The sequence below is a fragment of the Anomaloglossus baeobatrachus genome, chromosome 11, assembly GCF_048569485.1.
Source record: "Anomaloglossus baeobatrachus isolate aAnoBae1 chromosome 11, aAnoBae1.hap1, whole genome shotgun sequence".
Classification (NCBI taxonomy): domain Eukaryota; kingdom Metazoa; phylum Chordata; class Amphibia; order Anura; family Aromobatidae; genus Anomaloglossus; species Anomaloglossus baeobatrachus.
In genome coordinates this window covers 117257605-117270261 of record NC_134363.1, presented here as the reverse complement: position 1 = coordinate 117270261, position 12657 = coordinate 117257605, and the positions used below count along the sequence as shown (strand labels likewise).

General features: G+C 40.3%; 1 protein-coding gene across 2 annotated transcripts in view; it reads left to right on the top strand.

The window, feature by feature from the left end:
- TRIM29 (tripartite motif containing 29) overlaps positions 1-12657 on the top strand; it is a 124742-nt gene that overhangs the window by 15209 nt on the left and 96876 nt on the right. For both annotated transcript variants that reach the window (XM_075328554.1, XM_075328553.1), the window contains exon 2: positions 5781-5876. In XM_075328554.1, the coding sequence (XP_075184669.1) occupies positions 5781-5876 (96 nt within the window). The remainder of the gene's footprint in view (positions 1-5780; positions 5877-12657) is intronic.

The window sequence follows — 12657 nt, the reverse complement described above, 5'->3', positions numbered from 1 at the left end:
TCAGGTGCAATATGCACCCAGCACCGCGAGCAGTTCTGGGTACATATTGCTATTTCCTGCCTTACTGTCCCTGTATCTAGTAGCATAGATAAAGAGATCTTTAGAAATGTATTTCTAAAGATCTTTTATGATATGCTAATGAGCGCAGGGACCAGTCACAAGGGTGTTATTTCCCCGACTAGTATGTCCTCTTAGCATGGTAGCACGTCCCTGTGAGTGTGCTAACATTCAATTCAATGTCCAGCATAATTGGCATCGACGGGCATACCTGTCCATTGTTGCCACCTCTGACGCCAGGTTTAGACTTAGTGCGCATGATCAAACGTCCTGACACTGTCATGCACACTAGACCTCTCTGAAGCCGGGACGCATACACCTGGCTTCATAGTGCACATGATCAAAAGTGCAATGACTTCTGATTATGCACACTGAGCCTAAACCCAGTGTTGGAGGTGGTGATAAAGGACAGGTACTCGCGTCCATGCCGATGACGCTGGACATTGAATAGTATGTAAGCAAGGCACTGTGGGCGTGCCAACATGCTAAGAGGGCAAACTAGTCAGGGGAAATAATGCCCTTGCGACTAGTCCCTGCACTCATTGCATCTCATGAAAGATCTTTAGAAGTTTTTCTAAAGATCTCGTCATTTATACTACTAGATACAGGGACAGTTAGGCAGGGATTATAGATATGCACCCATAACTGCTAGAGGTTCTGGATGCTTAGTGTACCTGACAGATTCCCTTTAAAGTTTTTTGGTAGTGTAGTTTTATGGTGGTGACTAGGAAGGAGCTAACCTGAACTGTAAAATTCGGGTTTCGTACCAGACAGCGGGTGTCCAGGTCTCGGACACAAACATGGTCTATAACAAAAGTCCAGGTCTGAGTTTGTAGTTAGGGTAATGTTCGTTATGTTAATAAAGTTTGTTGAAAGGCTGCAGCACAACCAATCAACAAGCTTTATTGAATGCATAAGTTTCCTGTCCGCTGCTGTGAACAATAAATTATTTGAAGTCCGGCCCAACCTGGTGAACCCGAACATCCACGGGCCCGCTCATCTCCACTGATGATCTAATTATAGATGACCCCTTGAAATTCAGTTCAGCGGGTTCAACCAGACTTTAGATAAAGTTTGTTTCTGGACCCGGCCTTAACCTCAACCCCAAAGGAAGTCACTAATTGGGGAATTCGGGTCTCCACCCACATGCAGCCAGCCATTAACAGAACACTTCCGGGGGAGGATGGGCGGTCTTTTTCCATTTTTTTTTAGTGCACCCTAAATCTGATAACACTTTTGTTTCCCCCAGTGCGAGCCGCTCAAACACTGCATGGGGCTAAGGACCAAGTGTACCTGAGCACAGAGATGCTCGTGCAAGTGGTTTGCATACGTAAAGCACTCAAAATCCGAATTTAAACTCTGTTTTCTTCATAAAATCTGTGTTTGGTACGAACAGCAAACTTCTTTTCAGGTTTTCTCATCTCTAGTCTTAAACTGGCTCTAATCATAAACTGGCTCTACACTTGGAGCAACTGTTTGTTGAACAATCATTTTACTCCCGAACCCCCAACGTATTGTCTCCTCCTCATTATCCTGTAAATTGTAAGCCCGTGAAGTCAGTAATTTCTCCCCCTCTCTAAAAGTCTGTCAGTTTTTTTAATTTTATGTATGTTACCTATAGATCCCTGAAATTAATGGTGCATTTAATAATATTAATAATATTAATAATAATAATAATAATAATAATAAAAAAACTACGTCTATAGTAGCCCCAAATGTAGACTAAAAGAAAAAAAAAACTACAATCTTCCAATTAATAGTCCATTTTCTATGATAATTGCACTCAATTGATTTATTTTTTGGTGGGAATTTAGATAAAAACTTTAATAAAAATGTTGTGAAAACATGAGAGGAGCCTGGATTATAACCCAACACATTCATTGGCTGAAATATATTCAACCTAATATAATACTAAGTTAGGACTCAAGCATCTCTGGAAAAAAAAATGCATTTCACCTTTCCAAGGAGAACATTGATAGGTCAATTAAATCAATGACATTGTGAGATTGTCTATACATTTTCTTCCAGTAATGGCATTAAGCCAATAGTGTGTAAGAGGCTGTAGCTGTTTTTGCTTCCAACAGTAAAACGTTTATCCTTGGCAGGCGTCTAGGTCCTTCAAAACAATTTAAAATGCAAATGAAGACGCTAAAAGCTAATTAAGAAAGCAATTAGGGTGGTGGAAGAGTTTAGGATGGAACTGTGAACAGGAAATTCACATAATTTGCATAATAATCTAAACAATATAATAGGTATATTGCATAAATAACATGCGTCAAACAACTTACCAGAACAAGATACATATATTATAAATCAAGATAAACTTTTAGATTATCTTTTATATAATGAAGAACTGTCTATCATCCTTATACAGTATAGCAGAGGTCCCCAACCTTTCAGATCTTGAGAGCCACATTCAGCTTTAAAAAGGGTTGTGAACCACATTCAGCTCTGAGAAAGGTTCTAGAGCCACATTCAGCTCTAGGAGAGGGTTGTAAGCCACATTCAGCTCTGAGAGGGTCGTGAGCCTCAATCAACTCTGAGAGAGGGTCACAAGCCATATTCAGCTCTGACAGAGGGTTATGAGCCACATTCAGCTCTGAGAGAGGGTTATGTGCCACCTTCGGCTCTGAGAGAGGGTCATGAGCCACATTCAGCTCTGAGAGAGAGTCGTGAGACTCATTCACCTCTGACAGAGGGTTGTGGCCACATTCAGCTCTGAGAGAGGGTTATGAGCCACGTTCAGCTCTGAGAGAGGGTCATGAGCCACATTCAGCTCTGAGAGAGAGTCGTGAGCCTCATTCACCTCTGACAGAGGGTTGTGAGCCACATTCAGCTCTGAGAGAGGGTTGTGAGCCCCATTCAGCTCTGAGAGAGGGTTATGAGCCACATTCAGCTCTGAGAGAGGGTCATGAGCCACATTCAGCTCTGAGGGAGAGTCGTGCGCCTCATTCACCTCTGACAGAGGGTTGTGAGCCACATTCAGCTCTGAGAGAGGGTTGTGAGCCACATTCAGCTCTCAGAGAGGGTCATGAGCCTCATTCAGCTCTGAGAGAGGGTCGTGAGCCTAATTTAGCTCTGACAGAGGGTTGTGAGCCACATTCAGCTCTGAGAGAGAGTTGTCAGCCACATTCAGCTCTGAGAGAGGGTTATGAGCCACATTCAGCTCTGAGAGAGGGTCATGAGCCACATTCAGCTCTGAGGGAGAGTCGTGCGCCTCATTCACCTCTGACAGAGGGTTGTGAGCTACATTCACCTCTAAGAGAGGGTTGTGATCCACATCCAGCTCCCGCCACCTTCACTGTAGTGGCACTCAGTGCCCGTTACCGGTATGATGTCAGCCAAAGCTCTTCCACTGAAATCAAACTGAGGTCATATACCAAGTTCATACTTTACCCTGTTTAGATCTGGGCTAGTCACAACAGTCACAACCTGGTGATTTGCTCTTCAAAGCTGTTTGCTAGCCCTGGTGCTTATACACCAAGCTGACAAACAGCAACAAGCCACACATCATTGGCCCGCGAGCCACATGTGGCTCCCGAGCTACAGGTTGGGGACCCCTGCAGTCTAGTGAATATTCTGACTCCTTGTAGAGCAAGCTCTTGTCAAGACTGGCAGAAGATCTTTGAGGGTCCACAGAATTTCTTAGTAGGGCTTTAATCTCTAATGGATACGAAGACAAAGAAAACGTATTTGATATTTTTCAATAGAAAGTCAGAAAAGTGTAAATTCTTAGTGGCTAGTAATCTTAGGTAACAAAAAAACCCCCCCTGGAAAACAAAAGAGAACAAATAAGGTCTTATTTGGGTAAGAAGCAAAAGCAGGGATCAGAAAAAAGTTAGTAGGCTCACCTTGTGCAGTTGAGTCACAACCACTATACTGGCTTAGAAACATGGCTGCAGCAGCCCCACGTGGATCAAACTGTAGCCACTAGTAGAAAGGGTTAACACCACGCTGCTGTGAAAGAATTACAAAAGGAAATATTCATTTGTGATTTTACTGGTCAATGCATTGATGGGATTTACTCCTGAAGAGGGAGAAAGTATCTCTGAAATTCGTTGACCAGTAAAATCACAATCGAATATTTCCTCTGCATGTCATTCTTTCACGGCTCAGCGGCATTAACCCTTTCTGCTACTGGATAAAGAAATTCAATTTTTAACAGCTCACAAGTGCAGGTGATATACAGATAGAGTGCGGTGCAAGGAATCAAACAGGATGGTTCCTCAAGGCAAGACAAAAGAAGAGCCAGCATCCGCTTTGGGTGAAATCCATAAAACATCAAGATTTTATTCCATAGTTTAATACGAACAAAATTAAAAACACAGAAACAAGTAGATACTAGGCAGTCTACACATTTTGGGCATTATATGCCCTTATTCATGAGCATGAATTATGGACTGTAATGTGAGAAACACGTAGACTTGATAGTGTCTACTTTTTTTGGTTTTTAATCTTGTTCATTTTAAACTATGGAATAAAATTGTGCTGTTTTATGGATTTCACCCAAAGCAGATGTTGGATCTCCTTTTGCCTTTCTACTACTGCCAACATTAGTGACTAGTAGCCGTCAAGATTGTGGTATGTCTTGAGATTATCTAGAAAACCTATTAATTTGAATTGGAACTGTTTAATTTCTCCAGTCTTGGAATGTCAGGCAAATTGAACACTTGTGGCCATCTGACAAGCGCTGGTCGGCTTCATGGATGTCATGTAATGGCCTGTTTAGATATGCCAACCCAAATTCTTTGTCCACAGAATGATCATTAGTATGATTGTTCCATGCTCATAGAATATCTTAGTTATCGGCATCCCATCTCCCATTTACACAGAATAATGTGCTTCCGAGAACAAAGATTTTACCACTCAACGGGCCTGTGTTTTGCTACGTTCCTCCAGTTATTACCTTCATGTTTGCACAAGTCGAGCTAATGAATGCTTGTTCATCATTATTGGCTCGTCAAAACTAAGCCCTCACTGTTGGTTTAACTTGACAGATCACAGGTGGTTGTCCAAGTATTGAGACACCAGGTGGAAAACCTCTTATGATGTGGAAACTGCAGTTGACTTGAGACATCATGCCTTCATACATATTACATTAATATTGGCTGAGCCAAACACTTATAAGAAGACTGACTGTATCGTGGACAGCTGACTTTTCTGTTTCTGTCAGGCCTGTTGCATTTTTGCATCCAAACTCTTTGTTACCAAAGTTGGGATCTAAAGGGGAAGTTTTCTCCTTATGGAGGGTGACACACCGTGTCTGACATGCCAATATGAGGAGACTTAAACACCCTGCATGCTCCTCTGGTAAGCCATCATCAGAGGTGTCTGGAAGTGGCCTACTCAACTTCTGACTGCAAAAAAACGTTTTTTTTTTATGAACAGGTTGGGAGGCAAAGTCATCAGCCAACAGCGATCACAAATAATGGCCACCTAATAAACTGCAATGAAAACTACTCCCAAAAATTCCCAAATTGCCTAAACTCAACGGGCAACTGGGGATATAATGGTGCAAGTGACGTAACCATGTACCCTGGGTGAATAGACATTACATGATGTGTTTATTCACAGTCTATGTACAAACTCACAATCCAGCTAATAATTCCGCTAATAAGTTTGATAAGATTTTGTAAATTTTGCCTTGCATAAAGTTTTCACTACAGGATAATGACCTGATGATTATACAATGTGTCTAACGCTTCGTGTTCCTTCCATTAAAGACAGAACTGTCTGAAATCCAGGAGCAGCTTCACCTCCAGTTACTTGAAGTAGATGATGAAGTGGAAAAATGGCACAAGGAAAAAGATCGTATCAGGGTAAGAAAACTGTCATCATTATTTTGAAGCTTTGATTTTGCATTTTATTCACCCATAGTCTTGAAAGCTTTGTCACCCAATCTAAGACCATCCAAAGTACAAAGTGAGCGGCTGATAGATGGCGTTTTATTAGCCATGTAAGATGGTGACAGCACATGATGAGTCTTGCTAGGACATTTTAACACACCTATAAGAATGTATTTGGATCTTTAAAGACTTTACTTTTTGCTGGTGAACTGACTGTTCCGATGTGACAAAGGTTTATACAGCATTTTGGGTGATGTCAGAATGAAGCAATTGTATTTTAGAGAAAGAAGAGCCCAGAATGTCTTAATACAGAAAGACGGTATTATTACTTCTAATATGGATCACGATTTACAGCCGTCTGACAGCAACATTGAATAATATCTATCATCTATCTATCTATCTATCATCTATCTATCTATCTATCTATCTATCTATCTATCTATCTATCTACAGTATCTATCTATCTATCTGTCTATCTATCTATTATCTATATATCTATTATCTATATCTATCTATCTATCTACAGTATCTATCTATCTATCTGTCTATCTATCTATTATCTATATATCTATTATCTATATCTATCTATCTATTATCTATCTATTATCTATCTATTAGCTATCTATTTATCTATCTATCTATGTATCTATCTATCCCTCTATCTATCTATCTATCTATCTATCTATCTATCTATCTATCTATTTATCTATCTATCTATCTATCCCTCTATCTATCTATCTATCTATCTATCTATCCCTCTATCTATCTATCTATCTACAGTATCTATCTATCTATCTATTATCTATATATCTATTATCTATATCTATCTATCTATTATCTATCTATTATCTATCTATCTATCTATTAGCTATCTATTTATCTATCTATCTATGTATCTATCTATCCCTCTATCTATCTATCTATCTATCTATCTATCTATCTATCTATCTATCTATCTATCTATTTATCTATCTATCTATCTATCTATCCCTCTATCTATCTATCTATCTATCTATCTATCTATCTATCCCTCTATCTATCTATCTATCTATCTATCTATTGAAAAAGGTTCTACGTAACCAAAACCTTGACCCTCCATATGGGCTACTCCCCGGATGTGCATATGTTTATGAAAATCCAACTCATTTAATAAAGTTACTAATAGAAATAGTGCCTGTACACCATGTATGTAAGGTATAACTTATTCTGGTAATGGCCCTATTATTTGAGTAGCTTTTTTCGCTGTGTGTCAGTCACTTATATTGTAATCCTGGATGTCTAGTTGAGATCTAAACTCTGCACATTTGATCCACATTCAGTTGAGTTATATCTGGATTTCTCTTTTTTGGGGGCACGATAGCACAGATTTCCAGAGTTTTAACTATCATTGAATTGCAGCGGAAGGCATTTCATAGACTCTATTATGGTTTAACTGCCGATCCATTAAAGATATTCTAAGTGTAAAATCTAGTGTAACGATTGTCTTACTGTTACTGTTTAGTTGTGTTGTCGGTACATACTGATCACTGAGAACTTGTGATGATGACTTTTCACACTTCCATCATACAGCTCCTGATCGTGAATGAAGCCTATGTCAAGTTTTTAAATGAATTTATTATACGCATGATGCTCAGCCCAGTGTAAACCGCTTGCAGTGTATGAACGGCCCACACTAGGAGTACCAACATCAAGATCAGATGTAGTGTGCACCAAACAAAGAATCAAAAAACCCCACCCATCCTCCCCAGGAAGTAATTTGTTTATGGCTGGCTGTATGTTGGCAGAGACCCGAACTGCCAATCAGTGACTTCCATTAGGGTTTGGATCAAGTTCGAACTCATGGAGGTTGGGTTCAGCTGCACCCGCCAAATCAAGCTTCCATTGGTGTGCTCATCTCTACAGAGGCGAAAGATGCATTCAGACATCTCTGGCAGTGGCTTATCTTTCCAGGGATTGGTCATTCGATTTCAAGCTGACTGATCCATCACTCCCCTGATATTATCTATCAGGGCATAACCAGGAGCCCACTATACACATTAGATGGTTTCACCTAACAGGTCCATTCAGCTTTAATTGAATGTGATTTTGTGGCCTTTACCGTTATTGATTCATATTATAGCAGATACTATTATAAATAATAGAACATCTAGTATGATGTAAACTATGTGTTCTTGAAAAATGTATTCTCAAGTCATTAAATTGCTTTAAATAGTTAGACAACTTGAAAATAAGCAAGCTTGCAATTTACTTACTTTTTCTATCTACTATCATTCTCCTGAAAGGAAAGCTTTTATCTTACATAGTATACAGATGGTTTCCATGGAGCACAGCCACTAGTGTCTGCCCAGAATCTGGCCAAGAATGCTCAGTAGTTAATTTCAGGGGAGGGGTTAATTCCTAATAACCATGCACCCTCTATTTAGCCCAGTGATTTCTATACAGCAGTTGTCCACTTACCTCCCACCTCCTTTGTATCAGCGCCTGATGAGCTGCTGTTATAAATCTTGCAAAATCACTAGTCTCCAATTTTGGCTTTCAGAGCAATTATCCCAATCATTGCTTTCATGTTTCTGAGCTGTGTGCTTGTTCAAATGCTAATTTATCTCTATATGTAAATATAGTGATAATCGTGTAGAAAAGGCAATGAAAAGACTGGAAAGCTGTGTGCTGTTCATGCAATGACTTGAGATTAATCCTTTAAATGGGTTTTCCACTACTTTTACATTGATGGCCTGTCTTTAGGATAAGTCATCAATGTCTGATCAGCCGGGTCTGACACCCAGCACTCTTGACTGATCAGATGTTATTGGTCTGGCGGCAGCAGCAGGCAGCCGGAAATGCTCAGTTTCAGAGCTGCTGCATCTTCTCATAGCGGCCACAGCCAAGTACTGCCAATCCGCCTCCCATTCTAATCAATAGGAGGCGGATGTACAGTTCCTGGCCCCAGCCACTATCAGGAGATGGAGCAGCTCCGAAACTGAGCATCTCTGGCTGCCTGCTGCCACCATGGGGACCAGGAACAGGTGAACGGCAGGAGTGCAGGGTGTCGGACCTCGGCCGATCACACTTTGAAAACTTATACTAAGGATAGGCCATCAATGTAAAAGTAGTGGACAACCCCTTTAAGTAGATTTCCTTATGTGCTGAAGAAGATCTCCTTCGAGCAATTCTAACTTTTGCCTGCATATCTAGCATTGTCAGTATTCTCTTACATAGAGCGTGTATGTGGCACTTACACAGGTATGGGGTTCACATTTTTCATTTAGTTGTCATACTTCCTGTATATGAACAACTTCAACTATTTTTCACTAAAAAGCTGCAGGCGCACACCTGCCCTTGTAGAATTTCTGTTAGGATGTTGAGAATAAATTGTAAAAAACATTTTTGTAGGTCTTAAACGTAAAAAAAAGGCCAAGATGAAAGTGATTGCCTGGCCAACTTTCTTCATAAGTGATGGATGACTACAGATTAGGAGTGAGGCAATAGTACAGTCACTTTCATAGAATGCTTTTCTTTTCCCCAGCCGGTCTTATAGCTGATTGATGCCAAGGAGTACTTATCCTTTGTAGTAATGACTTAGCTGTTCTTGTGTTTGTCAGCTGGATGGTGCGATACAGCACGTTTTTAATAGTGTGATGCATTCAAAAAGTGAAGACGTTTGTACAAGACTATGGGGAAAATTTCCCAAATAAAAAAAAAGAGAAAAAAGTTAATTGATTCTGTAATTACTAATCAGTCTCTGTCTAAAGGGAGTCTGTCAGCAGGTTTTTGCTGTGTAATCTGAAGACAACATGCTGAAAGAGTTAACATACAGATTTCAGTGATGCATCTCTTATCACACTGTGAGCTGTTATTTACCTACAATGTTTGTTTTAGCTTTAAGAGATTATCATTGCTCTAACTGCAGTGACTAGTAGCCCAAAACACCCCCTTCTGTGATTAGCAACTCACTATATATAGAGATTGTATATAGAGAGCCTGGTATGAGCAGGGGCAGACTCCTAAGCTCTGCTGTATGCTAAGTCTATGAACTCTAATTTTCTCAGAACCGCTGCACCCAGTAAACTAAGTGATACATTTTAAAGTGATCACATAAGCCGAAATATGCACGGAAAGAAGCAGTACGTTCAAGGTCATGAAGGTGTTAAGCATCTTACTCATCTGCCACTTTTTTTTTCAAATTTCAGTTTTTAAATGGAACCACTCTAAAAAATGAGGTCAACTGTTTAGAACTTAACAGTGTAACGCTAAATCCTTCTGTGATGACGCCAAGTTTGGGGCAAGATTGTGCCTGCGCCCCAATATTTAAAGAGGGCCTGAATGTATCACCAGAACTTATAAGAACACCAATGTCTGCTATATACTGTAAGTGCTCTATGGAGCGCTCTTGTAGACAGAGCGGTGGGATCTTGTGACAATTAGCAACTTTGCACCATAATTGACAACTTTTGAAAATCATTTTCTAGGGAATGCAGGAACTTTCATTGACACAGCCACATTCCTTATGGACAGGCTACACAATGGATACTCCATCCACCTCTTGAGTGTACCGCTGGAGCTGGGTATTTGTGTCAGATCGTAAGAAGTCGGGGGCTTCCCTTGTTGTCCAGGATATTTGACAACTTGTCTACAAATACATGACATTAACCAGTTTTGTTGGAGCTTTCGGGATATTCCAGAAGAGATGACATGCATGCTTGCACTGTATCTGGCCAAGAGTGGAGGGGGATAACCGTGCTGGAAATTTAGACACAATTCCTTCAGCACATTGGTTTATTTCTACAGTATATTACTCTTTCCACTTACTGTATATGGCAACTCTTTTTTTGGGGTGCTTTTATAATAAAATAGATAGCTCCAGGGTGTGGTGATCGTATACGACTTCTTTGCTAAATATGTTTTTCTAGGCAAAGTTCTTCAATAGGAAGCAGGAAGTGAATTCTTCTTACAGGGGTTGGCCACTACTTTTACATTGATGGATTATCTTTAGGATTTAGGTCATAAAATATCTGATCAGCCGGGGTCAGACACCCAACACCCCACCGATCTCGATCCCAGCGGTGGCAGCCTTGTGATAGTGGCCGCAGCCGGGTATTGCATATATACCTCTTTTTGATCTGAATAGGAGGTATGCGATGTTCAGTACCCAGCCGGGGCCACTTTCAGAAGACGGAGCAGCTCCGGAACTCAGCATTTCCGGTTGCCTGCTGCCGCCGCCAGGACCGAGAGCAGATGATTGGCTGGGATGCCAGGTATCAGACCCCAGACGATCAGACATTGATGACTAATCCTTAAATTTGGGGTTTTATCTTAGATATGCAAATATGAATGCTCCACTTTGATCTTTAACATGCGTGATATATCATTAATCATATCCCATAAAACTGAAAAGATCAAACAGTATTAGACTTTGCCAACTAATGTAATGCTCATGTGAACATCCAATGTGCAGTAACTCAAAAGAAATGGTGCAAACCCAAATAATCCAGGAGTGACAAGAACTGATCTTAAGAAGACTTTAAAAAATCACCAGATCGGACTATGTGCCACTACCGACAGCACAATGACCTACAGTAATCAATTGCTCAATTCACATAATTTTCTATATCAAGCATGTGGGAACAATTGAAGAATGCACCAATCAGATGTCAAACATCAGACCAGGGTCAAGTGTTTCAAATCACGACAGATGACGAGATATTGTGTTCTGCGGATGACCGATCTCTAAGCAGATGAAAATGTCTGCTTTATCACAATGGGGCCAATCTGGCCTACAAATTCCACAATAGTGGAGCTTTATGTGCAGTGTAGACACATGCTCTTCATCTTGACGAAGACCTCCAATAGGTCGAAATGAAAATATTTTTGTACTTGACAGAATAAATAGCTATCCTCTCATTTGGATGCTGTCCAATATCTTTATGCATGAATTGCTAACAAGTGGGGTTCCTTGGATTAGGCCTTGGGTGGAGTGCTGCTGGCCACATTTTCCAAATGTTCTTAATCTTTACCTTACATTCTTGCTTTGGCCATCAAAATATCAAAAAGGAGGTCAAAGCTGCACCATTGCCTGTAACCATAGCTATAATCCTATATATAGAGGTTACCTTATTCACACTGTGGACTTTGTACATGTAGCTCCATGTTACCTGGGTGTCCTGTATGATAAAGTCTATAGGCCAGGTATATGTATCTCTCCATCTGTGGAGAATGTGACGTTAACATGAACATACTGTAAATGGCTCGGTCTGATTTGGACCACACATTAATGGACTTATATTTGACAAATGTACATTTCCACTGGTTACATTGAAGACAATCTGTGAGAATGTTGTTAATATCGGTATTAATTTATTATACTATTGTATTCTGCTTTTAGCAACTGAAAATACTGTGACTTCTTTTCTTCTGTGGCTTCCCTCTGCCACATGCTAAAATGCTAAACTCACAATAACCAAATGCTTTTCATTCATTATCTGTAGCTGCCCATGATGTTAATCCTTGTATTCACTGCTGGTTGCATTATTCTGATTTTTCATTATTATCATTATGATCACATGAGCGATCGGTCCGTTTCCACTGCTGTTCAGTTCCATCAGTGCTTTTTACCAATGACTTTTCTCCTCTCCGCACAGTATTTCATCTAACAAAAGCTTTTACACTTCTATGAATGGTTCTTGACTGGAGGGTGTCACACTGAGCCGCTTATCTGGATTATCCGCTGTTCGGATGCCGCTAACAATAGTTTGGTCTA